At 44.1% G+C, this 20,123-nt stretch overlaps 2 protein-coding genes across 2 annotated transcripts; both read right to left on the bottom strand.

Annotated features, from left to right (window-relative positions):
• Positions 1-3,424: 3,424 nt before the first annotated feature.
• Positions 3,425-7,333, bottom strand: LOC123158529 (uncharacterized). Its single transcript, XM_044576479.1, has 3 exons — positions 7,237-7,333; positions 5,336-6,691; positions 3,425-3,683 (listed from the first exon to the last, which is right to left on the bottom strand). The coding sequence occupies exons 1-2, from the start codon at positions 7,331-7,333 to the stop codon at positions 6,069-6,071; spliced, it is 720 nt and encodes a 239-aa protein (XP_044432414.1). The 3' UTR covers positions 3,425-3,683; positions 5,336-6,068.
• A 4,596-nt stretch (positions 7,334-11,929) lies between these two features.
• Positions 11,930-16,335, bottom strand: LOC123162318 (uncharacterized). The gene is made up of 2 exons (XM_044580114.1): positions 14,985-16,335; positions 11,930-12,161 (listed from the first exon to the last, which is right to left on the bottom strand). The coding sequence occupies exon 1, from the start codon at positions 15,900-15,902 to the stop codon at positions 15,087-15,089; it is 816 nt and encodes a 271-aa protein (XP_044436049.1). The 5' UTR covers positions 15,903-16,335; the 3' UTR covers positions 11,930-12,161; positions 14,985-15,086.
• Between the last annotated feature and the right edge of the window lie 3,788 nt (positions 16,336-20,123).

Here is a 20,123-nt window from a genome sequence, read left to right as displayed (position 1 = left end):
GCGGCGGAAGCGTATATATTTCCAGGCGAAACTCCGGTCGGAGTCGGGCCTCGTCTCCGGACCGCCCTCTTCCATCTTATTCGTTCATTGGGCTGGGCTGGGCCCCCATCACTTCTTTCTTTTCCACTAGCTTGTTTTTTTCTTTTGTTTTGAGAGACAGAGAGATATTTCACACTAGCTTTGTTAAGTCAGTCATCTTTCTCGGAAAGAAAAATCACATTTGGTTGGGATTTTCTCCCAATTCCAGAGTCATTCACATATTTTCAAAACATGAACACCTTTTGAAATTGTGAATATTTTTAAACGTGATTTTTTGAATAAAAGTTTACGAACATTTATTGAAAACTCAATTCTTTGAAAACAAGTTCCTTTCTAAAATTTTAAATATTTTTAAGTGCAGTCATTCTTTAAATTTAGTAAAAATATTGGAAACACAAACAACTTTTAAAATTTCAGGAACATATTTAGAAAATGTTTTAAGCGTGGATATTTTTTAAAAATTTGGGAATGTTTTTTAAAAAAATTCACGGCCATTTTGTGAAAATGTGAAAAATTTAGAAAAAATAAGACTTTTTTTCAGAAAAATGCAAACAATTTTTTGAACTAATTATTAAAATGATTTTCATCTATTTACAAGAAAACAGCAAACATAAAGGGTTTGGTGAAGTGGGGATTTCCCTGTCTCTCTCGCTTGATCTTAATGGAAATGGGACAAGGCGGTGGCGCCTGGCATATATATTTCCAGGCGAACCCTCGGCTCGCAGTTAGGCCTCATCTCCGGACTGGCCTCTTCCATCATACGCGTTCATTGGGCTGGGCTGGGCCCCCATCACTTCTTTCTTTCCCCTAGATTTTTCTTTTTCTTTTTTGAGAGAGAGAAAGAGAGAGATAACGACATCCCAAAGAACCAGCAAGAACTTAAGTTCCGCGGATGCAGTCTGGATGCCTTACATTACTAAAGAATGCGATATATAGAGATCGGTGATGCACATTCAGTTGGTCAGGCAGGCATACTCTGCAAAGCAGTGGTGCGCCTGAGAATCACCATCGCTGCCTTGTACGTATGTCCATCTTCGCACAGTATGAAATACTATGCGCCTGAACTTGGCTGAGGAATTTTTTTTTTATTTTTTGCGAGGGGGCTGAGGAATTCACAGTGGTGGATTTAGAGGCTCTCAACTTGTGGAAACTGAGGCCCAGTTGAGAAGAAAGGATCCACAGCCCACTGTGCGTGCTTCTCCAGTTGCGACTAGTTGTCTGTCTGCCTCAACTTGGCGTTTGACAAACAAACAAGGCTCAACTAAATTTGGAATTAAACCTGCAGACTCTGGTAGGGTAAAATGGGAGTTCCATGTGCCAGAGTTTACTGCTGGTGATGTTATGGGCGCTATGCACCAACTTGTTTCCTACTACTAATAAAGCTCTCTTTTATTCACCCTCAAAAATGAAAATTAGGGGCACTCAATCATTTTCAGCAACTCTAATAATAAATACTCTAGTTGAGACAAAATGCGACATGGAAATATACATACATCATCTAGCTAGCTCTACCACAGTTGTTGGTTGATTCAAACTGTCAAATTCATGGTCATATTCACTTTTACGCAGGGAGAGGAGCAGCCACATTAACTGAAGCTACAAAGTACTCATGCAAACTAGAACAACATATACATGACTACTGCCTGGTGTACTGCATTCACCCTCAACGAGATCATAACTCCAATAGCTAAGAAAAAACTTGACATCACGGTAATATACTTCAGCTACATCTAATACCACAGTTGTCACTTGACTGAAACTGTTAATTCCATTTCTCACATTCTTACTCACGGAGCAGCACATTCATGTTACAGCATGTTAACTGAATCTAGAGGTAGCATGGAAACAAGAACATACACAAGACCACAGCCAGGTGAAATCCTTTAGATTGTCACGCACGGACGCACCAACTTGTCGGCAAGGTAGGTATTCAAATCTGTGAAGAGAGTCCACGCTATCAAACCCAATGTCACTTCGAACACAGAAGATGATCTGACAACAACTCCCCTGGATCTGCACAAACGTACGAGACAAAAAAGACCCAGACAGCACAAGAAGAATTTCCACTCAATTTGTGCATATTAATTCAAGAGTTGTACCACCTCAACGGAACAGATATTTGAGACTTATATTAGGTAGGTAAGTATCACAGGACGGGGCAGAATAGCATAATATTGATCTCAACTGAATCTGAAACATGTGACTGCAAACACTCAATTCAGTGAGCTTAGCATCAACACATATTGGGATACACAGCCTGACAGACGCACATGAACATAAATGAGTTCAGATCTGAAAAACTCATACAGAATTGGTTTTGCAGGAGTTCATTTACTGCCTAGGCACAGTCTATCAGTATAACAAACTTCTAACTAAACAAAGAAAGAAACTGGGGGTGTTGGTAGCAAGAAACAATGCAACCAGCTGAAAACTTCTTATGTTTCAGTCAATCATCTCAACCAATATGATTTTCTGGGAGATTCAGACCACAACCATGATACTGACAATCTAAGAGTGGTGGAGACATTGACTGCAATAAACAACAATTTCAGTTGCCCGTGCTGACAAGCACTCCCTTCCATCTTATGCAGGTTTATCTTGAAACAGTATCATCCATCTTAGGCAGGTTTATCTTGAAACAGTATCACAAGATAAAACATACATCTGAAGATGATGAAACGAGAACTTTTCTGCCTCCCTACATCTATCAAAAGAAAAAGTGTACAAAATGGGATGTCTTTGACTTGAATGAATTTTCTCAAGGTGAATCAATCCAAGGTATACCAGATATAAAGTTGTATTCCTTTATGCTTATCTTGACCATCATAACTACTACTCGAAAATAATTATATTGACCTGGTGTTTATAGTGATTCCATCAGGACTCATGCATAAGCTACTCATAATCTACAAGATGATTTCTCTTGCTAACCCCATTCTCTTTAAAAGGCAACCGAAACAGCAAGACAAGAAACACAATTATGTTCCCAAGCTTTCTTAGTTTTCCCATGAGCACAAGAAATTAAACACTATTAAACCAACAAGAATCACCAATTGCCATAACAAACATGAAGTAATAGACAAGTCATGTGATAACTATGAAGGGAAGGAGATGAACATGACTAATATATACCGCTGGCATGGAACTGTTCATAACCTTTGTTTCTGCATCTCCTAAGAAACAAATCACTGTCAGACACGTGAAGGCACCCCAAGCATTGTTGCCTGGCTTGAGACTTGTACTATGGTGTTGTCATGTTTCAGTTTAGTACAATATAGTTTTGCCATTTGCCAATTTTATTTGTTATAGTAAAAAAACACTAATAGTTAAGAAGAAGACGTGGCTTGTAAATATAGAGCAGCTAGTTTTACCCCACAGTTGTTGGTTGACTGAAAGTCTGAAACTGTTACTTTCATGGTCACATTCTTAGGCAGAGAACAGCCACATCCATGTTACAGCAACCCAAGCTAGGCGTAGCATGAAAACACGAACACCATAGACATAACCAAAGCCAAGAGAAATTCTCTAGATTGGCAGACGCCATCTTGTCAGAGAGGTGAGATCACATCAGCAAGAACTCCATGCTATCGAAACCCAAATCACTTTGAACTCTGAAATCTGATCTGACGATGACTGCATCAAATCTGGACAAACAAGATAAAGAAAGATTACACATCACAAAAAAAATCTGCCGATTTGTGAGTTTACGACCTTAAAGTAACAAGCTGCAGGTACTTAGGTAGTATCATTGGGAAGAGGCACAACAGTATTCTCGCATTGCTAATATTCACCTCAACTGAATTTGAAACATGTGACTGCAAACACTCAACTTAGTTTTTTTTAATATTGTAATTTGTAATACAAGTTGGAACACATAACCATACTAGCATGAAAATAAATAAATCAATCATGAAAAACTTAATCATGCAGAACTGGTAGTACATATACACAACCTGGCAGAATAACAAACCTATAATAAACAGAATCGGTGCCGTCTAACACCCCAGTATAAATATGAGTCACAAGAAGGAAATAATATACAAAACTTTATGTTCAAAAACCATTTGCTGCAAAATAGATGGGCGTCGCGAGCAAGTAATCAGAGGGATGGTTTGCAAAATTTTCCTTCAAAAACCATATTATCACGCATCTTACGTAAAGCCCAGAATTAAGCAGCAAGCACGATTCAGAACTGCTTAAAACACTCCCAGCAACCCCCTGAACCAAAGCACAAAGGTCATCTCTACCTAGCAACTCACACGAATCTGGCAGCAACACATTCAAAGAACATATGATCTGCGTCTTCAGAACCCTCACACATCCCATTGTCAGGTCGTCTTCTTTTTCGCAATTGGAACCTCGAAGGCAACTTGTCAAGCAACGGCTGCCAGCCACCTCATCCACCCCCCAAAAACTCTTCTTCATACAGATTGACTCCACTTGCATGAGAAGTTGTTTATATATGGACTGGTAGTAAAAAAAAACACCAGATTTAAACAGGTGCCACACCACCTCATCAGCCCTTGGTACCAGATGCACATTTCTAATTTCCAATTTCACTTATAGGAAAATTCCAAAGCTCACATACTACGTTCCTCCACAACAAAGTTTGTCCTGAAAGAGATCATCACCCACTCCCCGTTGCAATAAGCTTCGGAAACGTAATGTCTGGATCACCACATATACTAAAGAGAACAGAGAAACTAATGCAAGAAAGGTGAATTACCAGACCAGAGATCATTCCAAAAAACAAAATTCCCCCATTTTATACGGGCCCCCTAATCCAGACGGTTTCTGCAAACAATGTCTAGGCAAATTTCTGCAATGAAGATTATTCATTCTTCCTGATGATAGTGTTGTTTTTCAATATGTACAGGCTGCAGCCACATTCACAGTGGATCACCTTTGTTTGCACATTTTTATCGTTTGCATGCATTGCTGATAAGCACTCCTTTGATCTTTTGAGGCTGATTTCAGGATGTTGAGATAAAATTTCAGTTGCCTGTGAGCAAGCTGTTCTTATTTAGAGCAGTGACCCATGATCTTATTTGTGACCACAGCAGTTATGCAGGTTTATTTTAACAAAGCATTGTGATATAAACTTATAAATGTGAATATAAAAGAAACCAAAACAAGGAACACAATTATGTTCCCGAGCTTGCTTAGTTATCCCACGAGCACAAGAAAGTAGACACTACTAAATTAAGTAAACAATAGTCATCAATTGCAACAAGAAAGTAATCAATGAACAAGTCGTGTGATAATTAGGAAGTGAAGGAGTTAACTAGGATTTTACCACTGCATATTTGTGTGTGAAGACCACAATGATGGCGGGAAGTTGGTATATGTGTGTGTCCCCGACAAGTTAAGCCTGCTATGATCTGAATAAACCCTCTGAAGCTGCAACGTCTTGACATCAATCGAAAAATATTCAAAGAGTGGGTTCTCATGAGATATGTCTGGTGTCCTTATCAATAGCAAATACCTTCCTGTTGCAGCTATGATGTAATACCGGTAACCAGAATCTAGTGAGATTGTCTTCTCCATATGCCACTGGCTGGGATTCTCGCCTTTATTCCGTGCAAAGGTATAGGTAAGGTCAGATGCAGATTCACCATGGAAACCAAACATCCCAAGCCTGCCTTCCCCTGCCTCCACAATGGCAAAACCTTCCTTGCCCCATTCTCCAGGTGGGGGGACAACAATGGAGAACTCCATCCTTCTTGTGTCAAGCATGAGCAACGTTTTCCTCCTGAAGAGCGTCCAGTCCCAGTAGAAGCAGCCATAAGCATAATGGTGCCTGATAAAAAGAGGGTGGACCTGTGGCATCATGGCGGACTCGCTGCCGCTAAGGACCAAATCACTCCAACCTTTGGATGCAGCAGCTCTCCATTGTCTGGTGCTCGACGAGAACACGAAGATGGCCAACTTAGTTTCGCAGTATGCCATCCAAATCACTCGGAATGATGCCGCAGCTTCCTCCTCATCGTCGCCGAGGGGAAAGAGAGAAGGCTTGCACCGACATCTGCCTACCGAAGTACCGAAGCGACTAGGTCGCGAGGTACTGGGGGGAGCATGAGATGCCACCGGTGGAAAGGGTCACACACGGCGAGCTCCCGGAAGATCAGGGCCACCTCGCCCATTTCGGGCCCGCGCTGGAGGAGGACGCGGCCGTCGCGGCTGTCCTGCACGGTCCAAAGGCGATGGGAGGGAAGGAAAGAGAAGGAGAAATCGGCGGCAAGGGCGAGCGCGCGGGCGGCGGGTGCGGAGGGGTGAGGCGCTAGTGCTGGATGGAACCCGTCGCGGTCGAGGAAGCCGAGGAGTGGTGGTGCGTGGAGGCAGCGGAAGCGGCGGAGAAAGTAGCGGTCGGTGGCGAGTCGGTGGAAGGTGAGGCAGGCGGCGGAGGCGCGGGCGAGGTCGGCCGGGTCGGGCAGGCGGAGGAAGATCTCGGCCAGTAGGTGGTCAGGGATGTCCGTCAGAGACGATGGCATTTTCTTCTTGTTGGCCGCAATTGGCGTGGAGTGGGGAAACTCGTTGGGGGGAAAACCGGCCGTCGGAGGGCAGCCGCCGCGCCGGGGAACCCTCGGCGAGATGGGAAAGGGAGAGCCGGCGGCTGCGTGCGGAAGGGAGAGCGAGTCGTGTCGCGTGCTGGCTGCCAAAATGGGCCTTAACGAGCGCAGTTTTCAAGCCCAGCCTTCTTTTTTTTTGGCGAAAGATAACTAGTACTTCATCCATTCCAAATTAATCAAAGTTGTACTAGATTTATCCTAGATCAAAAGTTCAAAAAAAAAGATTTATCCTAGATCAAACGTTTCAAACTTTGACTAGAAAATATACAAAAAGCTACTCTCTTATATTATGGGATGGAGGGAGTACAACGCAAGTTAGCTTCATTTGATTCTTTAAAAAAAATGTTTTTTTAAAGGAGGAGGACCCCAGGCTCTGCATCTGGGCGATGCATACGGCTCCTTTATTAATTATTCTCACAAGACCTTACAAAGTCATACAACAGTAAGACTAAAGCCACCATCTAAGCAACAATTGTCGCTATTCCTATCCAATTGATGAAGGGGCGCTGATAGTCTGCGCCTAATACCAAACAGACATCGCAGCCAAACCTAAACATCTAAGACCTGAGATCCCAACCAGGACGCCTGCCGGGTATGGGGCACCTACCAGTCCGGCGCACTCCTCAACCAGGACGCATGCCGGGCATGAGGCCGCCACAGCCACCTCCCACCAATCCATCTTCAGTGTTGTACTGCTGCACCACCTTGCCCGGCCTCTCTGCCATCGACGCCACCACGACGCCTGATAACGTCACCCTCCTGCGTGAGTCTATCGCCACACATCGGGCGCCGAGTCTCCACTACGCCACGCCGCCGAGAATCGCCACCATTAATGTGCAGGATGAATCACCGCTCCACCAATTTTTCCGTCCACTGGTCCCTCGAGCCCATGTACACCTCCAAGAATGACGCCACAAGAGGGAAACGACACAATAATGCCGCCGTCATCCGATCTACTGATCTAGGGTTTCCCCCGGAGGTAGCAGATAGTGGCCTGGAACTTCTCAAAAGCGATGCCTTCAACAAGGGAACGACACTGAATAGTGCCGCCATCGCCGGCCTCGGCAGCAGCCACGAGCAGGTCTTCACCCAGATCTGTTCCAATGGCCTCCATCAAGCGTCTTGTGCACGGATCGTCCACCACCGCTACCGCCGCATCGCCCGTCGCAAGTCCACAGCCGCCGACACCTGCCGCCGCACGCCCGATGCACATTGGACCGGGACGCCGCCGCCCGCGACCAGGCCGCGACCAAATCTGGGAAGAGGAATCAACCTCCACCGCAGAATCTAGCCACTCGCCGGAGCATCCAAGCGCCGCCAGCCCCCGGCCAGCGCCCGCCACGGTGCCCTACACCCCTAGGTCGTCGCGCCCGCAAGTCCAGATCAAAGCTCCCACGGCCCTCCTCCAGCCGCTAGATGCTCCCAAGACGAGAGGGAAGAAGAGACCTAGGGGAAACGCCCCGTCGCCGCCGTCACTGGAGCCCGCCCGGGCTTCGCCAGCGACGCCTCAGGCGGTGGCGCGACGAGGGAGGAGAAGGGGAGGACGGTGGGTGTCGCTAGGAGTCGCCCCCCGTGTCGCCAGAGGAGGGCGATGCGGGGGCGGTGTTTTGTGCACCGCACATTTGCTATGTTCTTAATCTTGGCACTTTTTCAAACAAGAACTTGCCGGAGTTGCAGATCTGGGTTAGAGTAGTGAGTCTTCCTTTCAATCTTTGCGATGAGAAGCGGAGCAAGGCTATCACTGGTCAGATTGATAGAAACGGCACATCTGTTCAATTTGATCATGCTGCTGGATATCTCTGGGGGAGACTCACCGTTGAGGAGATGGATTTGGATTGAATTGTCGAGGAGACAATGTATGGATCCATATGATATTCAGTATGAGAACATCCCTCATTTTTGTTTCTCATGTGGTCGTTTGGTCCACTTGGATCTTTACTGCCTGACGCCGGGAACCAGGGACGAGAACAACAATTTACCTTTTGGTAAAAGGCTTGCGAGCGCCGGAGGGAGCAGCACGGCCATCAAGGTAGTAAGGTCGACACGTGCAGCTCGAGAACGGTGGCTGAAGGTGGAAGTGAGGTTACATCTCCAGCAAAGGGGAAGACTTATCTGAACAAGAGAAAGGGAAGAGCTTAGACTCTGAAACAAGTGTACGGAAAAGTATAAATGCCTCTCCTTATGAAGTCGGCTCACTCTGATATGGGGGAAGACACTGATCCAAGGGGTCCAAAGAGGTGATGGACATGGTGAGGATCTGGGTGATGAGGTCAGAGAGCCAAAGAAGAAGAAACCTACACCGACTAACTCAACGAATTCGTAAGCGGCTACAGGTCGGCCCTACTTGAATAATGAGTTGTCTGAGTTGGTATTGTCGGGGGCTTGGGAACCCTGGGGTAGTTCGAGAGCTTCGCATCACCGTGAAGCACGAAGGACCCAGTCTCCTGTTTGTGATGAAGACAAGGATCCCATAGTAGAATCTCTGAAGAACAGAACATGTTGGGATTTACTAGGTGTTTTGCTGTGAATAGTGTGGGTCTTAGTGGTGGGATCGACAACGAGAGGAAACCATTGGTCCTCGAGCACCCACGGACACGGGATCTTGTTCTTGAAAACGTTCTGCAAAGAATCAAAAGCTCCCTCAAACAATTAAACCGAAAACACAAACAAAAAATATGACAATGAAGGAAACACGAGCACGCGAGCATCACAGCCAAGAAACAACCTAACTCAAAAAGCACCGACAGCAACAAGTAACTAACGGACCTCCGGCCGCCGCCGACAAACAAAGTTACAACGCCGAGAAAGCACTCGTGTCCCTCAGCGACAAAAACACAGACACCGTATGCTCCTCGACCTCTGGCGGCACTTGGTCTGCTACATCCGCTCATCCCTCTCCATCTCCTCTTTCGACTGCCTCGGAAAACCAAGAAGTTGGCACACACGAACGCATGGATGGCGCCGACTGGCACGCCGTGAAGCCTCAGTGTTATCTGTGCGAGCTGCGCCAACGCGAGGCTCCTGGTATGTGGCGAAGGAGCGTGCCATGGCGATAGCCGACAATATCCGAAAATACATGGAGAAGAAGTGGGTGGTCATAGACCGGCTGGGATATAGAAGAAGAAAGGGCCAACCCGCATTATATACCAGGACACCCTGGCACAGACAACCACAATGAACCGACATAAGGCTGGTCACAATGGGCAAGAACATAAGCTAGTAACTTCACACTTCCCTAGACTATGTTACTATCTCCATAGTGGGTAGGAATATCTATGTAGTGTCATGCAACGATGTATTTATTAGGTTATAGACTCATTGTTTCTTGGAGTGTGTGATGTTCCGGTAACTTAGCTAGTTACCACAAGCACCTCTCTCTTCATTAAATATGTGCCACATAAGCAAAGTTGTATTGAAGTGTGTGATGTTACTCCTAAGTTCCTTCCCACTGTGACTAGCCTAACACGCACCAAACACCCACCGTGCCTTGATGGCCGGGCGAACCCCGCGTGTGTGCGACCGGTCTTCTCATGCGACCGGCTCATGGTCAAATATGCCGGCAGGCAGACTCAGGTAGCTAGGCGAGTGTGGGCCAGCAAGCAACCCCAGCCGACTGGCCCCAAACGCCCGGGCGGCCACGACTAGCGCGAATGGGGCAACTTGGGCGAGGGCGCTCGGTGAGCGTGTTAGACCCAGGCGCACGTGTCGGCTGGCTGGACGCTGCATGGCTGGACGCACACACCGGGCCTGTGAGGCCCGACACACAACGCCCAAACCCCGAGCCGGATGCACGTGTGCATAGCAGCCCTATAGGGGCCAAGGATGCTGACCGGCCTACCCGACTTGCCAACACGTGTAGAAAAGCCTAGCGTGGCACACGCTCCACCTGTCACGGCCGAAGCCGACGCGGGGCGAGGACGGCAACATGTGAGTCTGGCTGGCACGTTGCATGCAGAAAAAACGCGCGGGTGTTGCTCACGGGCGAAACGGCGCCGCCCAATGACGGTGGCCCGGGCACGCTAGACGGCCCACCTGTCATGGACCCTCCAGCCGGGTTGTCTGGACGCGAGCCGTCTAGGCAGATCGAACGGATCGCGTCGCCCTCGAGAGGCCCTCGCAGCACACCACTGGAAAACGGACGGCTGAGAGGGCATCTTCACCAGCGAGGCGCCTACGGAGGCGGGTACTCCAACATTCTTTATAGAAGTAATACCTGGTTGTTTACTTTTTTTTTCTGTTCAACATGTAGTGAGACCAGCTAATACTGCTGCCTGCTCTCCACCTTTGTGCAAAACAAGCAAGCACATTGGAGGTGACAGATTGCTGGCTGAACTCTATGTGGGGCGGTTTCTATTGAATCAACCCCCCTCCACGCCAAAAGAAAAACAAAACAAGAACTTGCCAGGTGCAAGTAATGATAATCGGAGACGAGTTGTGCTACCAATTCGTGTAGCAAGTCAGTGCTGCCGGTCCTCCGGTACGAGAAATTGGTCGCGACCAGGATCATGACAAGATGATAACAATGCTTCACGAGAAGGAAGACCACTGTCAAGCATAAATCATCATTGGTATTGGTGCATGTGTTATTCTGTTATTGGCATTCATGAGGTTTTTTTTAGAGAGAAAGGCATCCATGAAGGTTGGATGCATTTGTTTCGTGTGGTTTGTAACCTTGTCGAGTGATGGACGCCAGATTATCTGATCGCTAGCAAATAGGGGCTGGTTACCTACGAGGTTAACAAATTTGATGGCCTTTGCTATTGAACATATGAAGCTCTAGTGGATGAATCCCCGTAAGGGTAGGGTTCCATGCAATATAGATAGTACTCAGAGAAAAGGAAATGAGACCACTTCACATAGCAGAGAAAGAAAAACACAGATCTGAGCTTGGCTGAAGTCAGGCCAGGCTGCTACAAAACATGCGAGTCTCTCAGGTTTCTTGTGTCCGGCCACGGCCACGGCCAGGCAAACCTCTCTCAGGACTTAGCCATCCAACAAGAAGCAGGTCATGAGCCCGCCCGTTCATTCATCTTCGATAGGATGCTAATAATGTCGCAATCAGCGTGTACACTCTATATTCTGGCTCAACCAGATCATAACTCTATTTGTCAAGAAAAAACGACTGCCACGTCAATTGATTGAAACTGTGAATTTCATTTGCCACATTCACTCTTACGCTGGAAGCAGCAGCCACGTCAACTGAAGCTGCTCACCCTCAACGAGATCACAACTCTTAACAGCTAAAAAAATGTGACATTGAAATATATTTCAGCTACATATAATATAACATGGTTGTAGATTGATTGATTCAAAGTGTCTATTCCATTTGTCACATTCTCATCCACGAAGCAGCACACCCATGTTACACCATGTTAACTCAATCTAGAGCTAGCATGGAATTCTGTAGATTGACATGACCACAGCCACGTGAAACTCTGTAGACTGTCACACAGCATCTTCTCAGCAAGGTGATCACATCCGCGACAACCCCGCGCTATCAAAAACTGCGATCACTTTGAACTCAGAAAGCATCTCACTGCGACTCCACTGAATCTGCACAAACGAGACAAAAAAAAACCTCAGACAATGCAGAAGATTTTGCACCCAATTTGTGCATATTAATTCAAGAGTTGTACGACCATAAAGGAGCATTTTTTCGGTATTTAGGTGGGTAGTATTATAGAAAAAGGAAGAATAGCAGAATATTGACCTCAGCTGAATAGTACTTAGGTAGTATCACAGGAAGTTGCGTAATGACATAATATTAATCTTTAACTGAATTTGAAACATGTGCCTGCGGGCACATACTCACTTCAGTGTGCTTAGCATTATAAGTTGAGATACATACAGTCAGACACTCACTTCAGACAGAGGCACACTAAGGGAATCACTCAGGAAAAACTTGTGCAAAATAAACGATGCAAACTAACACTATAACAGAACTCCAAATCAAAGGAAAGAAAGAACCTGGGGGTGTTGGTAGCAAGAAAAACTAAGATTCAGTCAATCATCTCAACCAAAACCATTGTTTTGAGATTAGGAACACAACCATGATATGTGGATCTAAGAGTGCTGGAGAGATTGACTGCAATAAAGAACAATTTCAGTAGCCCGTGCTGACAAGCACTCCCTTTGATCCAATGAGGTTGATTTCAGATAAAACAAAATCAAAGGATAAGTTTTCAGTTGAGAGCAGTGACTCGGAACTTTACTGTGACCATATCAGTTATGTAGGTCTATCTCGAAACAGCACCAAAAGATAAAATTATACATCTGAAGATGAGTAAAAGAACTTTTATGCATCCTTACATCTATGTGTACTCTTTGTACCTTAACCTTGACCATCAAAAGTACCTCTCAAAAATAATTGTCATGATTTAGTGTTTTTCGTGAGACTCCAGCCAAAAGAAGGAAAGAAACAAGGGGTACTCATAGCACTAACCAACACACCAGGTGCCGTATACCATCCCAGACTAAAAAGGAGTAAATGGCACTGGCGGTCCGAGAACTTGCGCTGCGGGTACACTTAAGTCACAATACTTGCAAACCGAAAAAACCCGTCATAGAACTTGCATTGCGGGTGCAGATAGGTCACATATGACATCTGAACCAGCCAGCTGCCCTATTTTCAAGAAAAGCCCGTCATAGAACTTGCGTTGCGGGTGCAGATAGGTCACCTTTCCAATTTTTCGTTCCTGGACATTTTTTTAAAGTCACGAATCACAAATATTTTTTAATTTATCGTTCGAGAATTTTTTTAAAGTCACAGATCATAAATATTTTTTTAAATGTTCACAACTTAAAAAAAATGTTCGTGAATCACAAATATTTTTCAAATTTACCATTCGCGTACATTTTTTAAAGTAGTGAACAAATACTTTTCAACCTAATCGTTCATGAACATTTTCAAATTTATTGTTCGCAAACGTTTTCAAATTTTTCGTTCGTGGACATTTATTAAAAGTCACGAATCACAAATATTTTTAATCAATATTTTTTAATTTATCATTCACGAACTTTTTTTAAAGTTGCGAATCACAAATATTCTTTTCAAATGTTCAACACTTAATAAAATGTTCGCAAATCACAAATATTTTTCAAATTTATCATTCTCGAACATTTTTTTAAAGTCGCGAATCACAAATATTTTTTTTCAAATGTTCACAACTTAAAAAAATGTTTGTGAATCACAAATATTTTTCAAATTTATCGTTCTTGAACATTTTTTGAAATTCGTGAACAAATAATTTTCAAATTAATCATTCATGAACATTTACAAATTTATCGTTCGCAAGTATTTTCAAATTTTATGTTCATGGACATTTTTTAAAGTCACAAAACACAAATATTTTTAATAAATATTTTTTAACTTATCGTTCGCGAACTTTTTTAAAGTCGTGAATCACAATTCGTTTTAATGTTCACAACTTAAAAAAAGTTCACGAACCAAAAATATTTTTCAAATTTATCGTTCTCGACCATTTTTATAAAGTCATTAACAAATAGTTTTCAAATTAGTCATTCACAAACATTTTTAAATTTATCATTTGAAAACATTTTCAAATTTTTTGTTCCCGGATAGTTTTGTAAAGGCACGAATCACAAATATATATTTTAATTTATCGTTCATGAACATTTTTTTAAAATCGCTGATCACAAATATATTTTTTAATGGTTCGCAAACATTTTTTTAAAGTTGTGAACAAATTGTTTTCAAATTTATCGTTCACGAACATTTTCTTAAAGTCAGGAATCACATATATTTTTAAAGTCGTGAACAAATTTATCGCGTTTGACCGTTACAGTGGGAAAACCGGGCAGCTGGCCGGTTCAGATGACCTGTGTGATCTATCTGCACCCGTACTGCAAGTTCTATGACGGATTTTTCCGGTTTGCAAGTACCGTGACTTAAGTGCACCCGCAGCGCAAATTTTCGGACCGCCAGTGCCATTTACTCAATAAAAAGGATACAGAAAAAAACAAAAGAAAGTCAAATCTGGGTGCCAGCCTTGAATTCATGTATCAGAGCTGCTAATTCACAGTCACATGTCACCTTAAGATTCAGTCAATCATCTCACTTACATGATTTGCTAATACTAATACTGAAATAATTGCGGTGACCTAGTGTTTTTTGTTATTCTACTGATTTTTCCATAAGATACTCATACTAATGGCAATTGGAAGAAACAAACAGCAAATCATGATTGTGTTCCTGAGCTTGCTTATTTTTCCGACGAGCACAAAGTTAATAAATACTAATAAATCATCCAGACAAGAATTGGTAGTTGCAACAAAAAGACTCACGCATTCAACAAGCTGTGTGAGTGCGATAATTATGAAGGGAAGGAGTTAAACATGATGCAGTAGAAAGTTTACCACTTCATACTGTCTGTGGAGGCAGCAACGATGGTGGGAAGTTGGTATATATCCCGGTTTGAAAAAAGTAGGGATGTATGCTTATCTTGATAGTATACGCTTTCATTGTTTTGCACAAACGCTCTGTAGCTGCAATGTCTTGATGTCCATTGAGAAATACTCAAGGAGTGGAGGTGAGCCTGGCAGGAATTTTGTCCTCATCAATAGCAAATATCTCTCAGTTACAGCTTTGATATAATACAGGTACCCAAAATCTAGTGAGATTGTCTTCTCCATCAGCCACTTGTCGGGAGTCTCGCCTCTGTTTCGCAAAATGGTATAACTGAGACCAGATGCAAATTCATTTTCACCAAGGAGACCAAACATCCCAAGCCTGCCTTCCCCTGCCTCAACAATGGCTACGCCTTTTGCACTCCATTCACCTGGTGGGAGGTAAGCAAGTAAGAACTCCATCCTCCTGGTGTTAAGCATGAGCAACAGGTTCCTCCTGACGACCAGCCAGTCCCAGTAGAAGCAACCATATGCATAATGGCGCCTGAGCATAGAAGGGTGGGCCAGGGACATCTTGATCAAGTCGACACTGCTAAGGGCCAAATCACTCCAGGCCTTGGATGCAGCAGCTTGCCATTGTCCGATGGTCGTAGAGAAGGCGAAGGCAACCAGCTTAGTTTCGCCCCCTGCCAAACAGATCACCCTGAATGAAGTCGTCGCCTCATCCTTGGTGAGGGGAGTGAGGAAAGGGTGGTTGAACGGGCGCTCGACCGAAGCTGCTAGGTCATTCGGTACCGGGGGGAGCAGGACATAACGCCGGTGCAAGGGGTCGCAAACCACGAGCTCCCCAAAGATTGGGTTCTCATAACCATAACCCTTGGTGGCGCAGCTGAGGAGGACGCGGCCATCGCGGGTGTCCTGTTTCATCCAATGACGGTGGGATGGGAGGAATGAGAAGGTGAAGTCGGCCTCGAGGGCGAGCGTGCGGGCGGCGGGTGCGGAAGGGTGAGGCGAGAGGGGTGGGTGGAACCCGTCCTTGTCGAGGATCGCGAGGTGGAGCGGGGCATGGAGAGGAAGGAGCCTTGGGTGGCGAGTCAACAGAAGGGGACGCAGGCCGCGGAGGCTCGGGCGAGATCTTCTGGAGTGGGAAGATGGAGAAAGTTCTCGGCCAGGAGATGGTTGGGGATGTCCGTCAGAGGCGATGCTATTTTCTTCTTGCAGGTCGCCAATGGATATGAATTAGAGTGGGGGGTGCTCGTTGGCCGTCGGAGGAGGTAGCTGCCGGGAAACCCTCGGCGAGATAGATGAGAATGGAAGGAGATGGCGGCTGTGTGCGGTAGTGGAATTGGCCGCCGGGAAACCCTTGGCGAGATGGAATGGAATGGAAGGAGAGGGCGGCTGTGGCCCAGTTTCCTACTGGCAGCTCGAAATGGGCCTTGGCCGGTTAAAGAGCCCAGTTTCCTTCTTTGATGATTGATTGACTTTCCTCAAAAAAAAGTTTGATGATTGATCGACAACCATTCCTCCAAAAAAAAGATTTACAACCAGCATAGACTACAAGCTTACCCTAAAAGAAATCCCAAAATAAGTTCAAACTTGATCTGCATATTATTCTTCAAATAAAATAAAAGATGAGCTTGATAACCCACAAGTATAGGGGATCGCAACAATTTTCGAGGGTAGAGTATTTAACCCAAATTTATTGATTCGATACAAGGGGAGCCAAAGAATATTCTCAAGTATTAGCAGTTGAGTTGTCAATTCAACTACACCTGGATAATGTAGTATCTGCAGCAAAGTATTTAGTAGCAAAGTAGTATGGAAATAACGGTAACAGTGGCAAAAGTAACGATAGCAGTTTTTTAGTAATTGTAATAGCAGCAACTGTAAGGTAAATAAGCAAAGCACAATATGTGAAAAGCTCGTAGGCATTGGATCAATGATGTATAATTATGTCGGATGCGATTCCTCATGTAATAGTTATAACATAGGGTGACACAGAACTAGCTCCAGTTCATCAATGTAATGTAGGCATGTATTCCGAATATAGTCATACGTGCTTATGAAAAAGAACTTGCATGACATCTTTTGTCCTACCCTCTCGTGGCAGCGGGGTCCTAATGGAAACTAAGGGATATTAAGACCTCCTTTTAATAGAGTACCGGACCAAAGCATTAGCACTGAGTGAATACATGAACTCCTCAAACTACGATCATCACCGAGAAGTATCCCGATTATTGTCACTTCGGGGTTGTTGGATCATAACACATAATAGGTGACTATAGACTTGCAAGATAAGATCAAGAACTCACATATATTCATGAAAACATAATAGGTTCAAATCTGAAATCATGGCACTCGGGCCCTAGTGACAAGCATTAAACATAGCAAAGTCATAGCAACATCAATCTTAGAACATAGTGGATACTAAGGATCAAACCCTAACAAAACTAACTTAATTATATGGTAAATCTCATCGAACCCATCACCACCCAGTAAGCCTACGATGGAATTACTCACGCACGGCGGTGAGCATCATGAAATTGGTGATGAGGATGGTTGATGATGACGACAGCAACAAATCCCCCTCTCTGGAGCCCCGAACGGACTCCAGATCAGCCCTCCCGAGAGAGATTAGGGCTTGGCGGCGGCTCCGTATCGTAAAATGCGATGAAACTTTCTCTCTGTTTTTTTCTCCGCGAAAGCAAATATATAGAGTTGGAGTTGAGGTCGGTGGACATCTAGGGGGCCACGAGGCAGGGGGCGCGCCCAGGGGGAGGGGGCGCGCCCTCACCCTCGTGTACAAGGTGTGGGCCCCCTAGCCTTGATTCTTTCGCCCGAATATTTTCCAAAAATAATCTCTGTGGATTTTCAGGTCATTCCGAAAACTTTTGTTCCTGCACAAAAATAACACCATGGCAGTTCTGCTGAAAACAACGTTAGTCCGGGTTAGTTACATTCAAATCATGCAAATTAGAGTCCAAAATAAGGGCAAAAGTGTTTGGAAAAGTAGATACGTTGGAGACGTATCAACTCCCCCAAGCTTAAACCTTTGCTTGTCCTCAAGCAATTCAGTTGATAAATTGAAAGTGATAAAGAAAAACTTTTACAAACTCTGTTTGCTCTTGTTGTTGTCAATATGTAAAGCCGACATTCAAGTTTTCATCAAAGATTATGAACTAACCATATTCACAATAACACTTAGGTCTCATGTTTACTCATATCAATGGCATAATCAACTAGCGAGCAATAGTAATAAAACTCGGATGACAACACTTTCTCAAAACAATCATATTATGATATGACAAGATGGTATCTCGCTAGCCCTTTTTGAGACCGCAAAACATAAATGCGGAGCACGTTTAAAGATCAAGGACTGACTAAGCATTGTAATTCATGGTAAAAGAGATCCAGTCAAGTCATACCCAATATAAACTAATAGTAATGCATCCAAATGACAGTGTGCTCTCCAGCGGGTGCTTTTTAATAAGAGGGTGATGACTCAACATAAAAGTAAATAGATAGGCCCTTCGCAGAGGGAAGCAGGGATTTGTAGAGGTGCCAAAGCTCGATTTTGAAATAGAGATGAATAATATTTTGAGAGGTATACTTTAACTGTCAACGCAACAACTATGAGATCTCGATATCTTCCATGCTACACACATTATAGGCGGTTCCCAAACAGAATGGTAAAGTTTATACTCCCCCACCACCAACAAGCATCAATCCATGGCTTGCTCGAAACAACGGGTGCCTCCAACTAGCAACAACCCTGGCGGAGTTTTGTTTAATTATTTTGATTTGCTATGATCTTTTTGATCATGGAACTGGGCATCCCGGTTACCAGCCATTTTCTCGCGAATGAGGAGCGAAGTCCACTCCCCTTGAGAATAACCCACCTAGCATGGAAGATACAGACAACCCTAGTTGATACACGAGCTGCTCGAGCATACAAAACATAATTTCATTTGAAGGTTTGGAGTTTGGCACATACAAATTTACTTGGAACGACAGGTAAATACATCATATAGGAAGGTATGGTGAACTCATATGGAATAACTTTGGGGTTTATGGAGTTTGGATGCACAACCAGTATTCCCGGTTAGTACAGGTGAAGGCTAGCAAAAGACTGGGAAGCGACCAACTGAGAGAGCGACAACAGTCATGAACATGCATTAAAATTAATCAACACCGAGTGCAAGCATGAGTAGGATACAATCCACCATGAACATAAATATCGTGAAGGCTATGTTGATTTGTTTCAACTACATGCGTGAACATGTGCCAAGTCAAGTCACTCAAATCATTCAAAGGAGGATACCACCCTATCATACCACATCACAACCATTTTAATAGCATGTTGGCACGCAAGGTAAACCATTATAAGATCCTAGCTAATTAAGCATGGCATAAGCAACTATAATCTCTAATTGTCATTGCAAACATGTTTATTCATAATAGGCTGAATCAGGAACAATGAACTCATCATATTTACAAAAACAAGAGAGGTCGAGTTCATACCAACTTCTCTCATCTCAATCAGTCCATCATATATCGTCGTTATTGCCTTTCACTTGCGCGACCGAATGGTGTGGATAATAATAATAGTGCACGTGCATTGGACTAAGCTGGAATCTGCAAGCATTCAATTCAAGGGAGAAGACAAGGTAATATGGGCTCTAAGTTAAATCAACAATCATGCATATGAGAGCCACTTAAATATTTTCATTATGGTCTTCTCCTCTCGACCCCCAAAGGAAAGAAAAGAAAATAAAACTATTTACACGGAAAGCTCCCAACAAGTAAAAGAAGAATGAGAAATATTTTTGGGTTTTCCTTTTTAATTACTACTACAAGCATGAAAATTAAACTTACTATTTTTTTTGCTTTTCATAAGGTTTAACAAACACACAAGAAGAAAGCTAGAAAAAGAAATTAAACTAGCATGGATAGTACAATGAAAAAGTATGAGCACCGATAACTAGAATAAGTGTGTGAACATGAATGTAATGTCGGTGAGAAATACGTACTACCCAAAGCTTAGGCTTTTGGCCTAAGTTGGTCTATTGCCATGGATAGCCTGGCCGATATTCGAAGTTATAACTGGGGTCGTACTGAGATGCAGCCGCCATTGCCTCCTGAGCTGCG

Source organism: Triticum aestivum, chromosome 7B (genome assembly GCF_018294505.1).
Source record: "Triticum aestivum cultivar Chinese Spring chromosome 7B, IWGSC CS RefSeq v2.1, whole genome shotgun sequence".
NCBI lineage: Eukaryota > Viridiplantae > Streptophyta > Magnoliopsida > Poales > Poaceae > Triticum > Triticum aestivum.
Note: the sequence above shows the minus strand (reverse complement) of the source record. Positions and strands in the feature narration are given on the sequence as shown.

Excerpts from the sequence above, each read along its gene's own strand:
- LOC123158529 (XM_044576479.1), bottom strand. The coding sequence starts at position 7,333 with ATGGCAGAGAGGCCGGGCAAGGTGGTGCAGCAGTACAACACTGAAGAT. Across the intron at positions 6,692-7,236 it reads CATGCCCGGCATGCGTCCTG|CCAGCACGCGACACGACTCG; the intron begins GTTGAGGAGTGC and ends CCATTTTGGCAG.
- LOC123162318 (XM_044580114.1), bottom strand. The coding sequence starts at position 15,902 with ATGAAACAGGACACCCGCGATGGCCGCGTCCTCCTCAGCTGCGCCACC.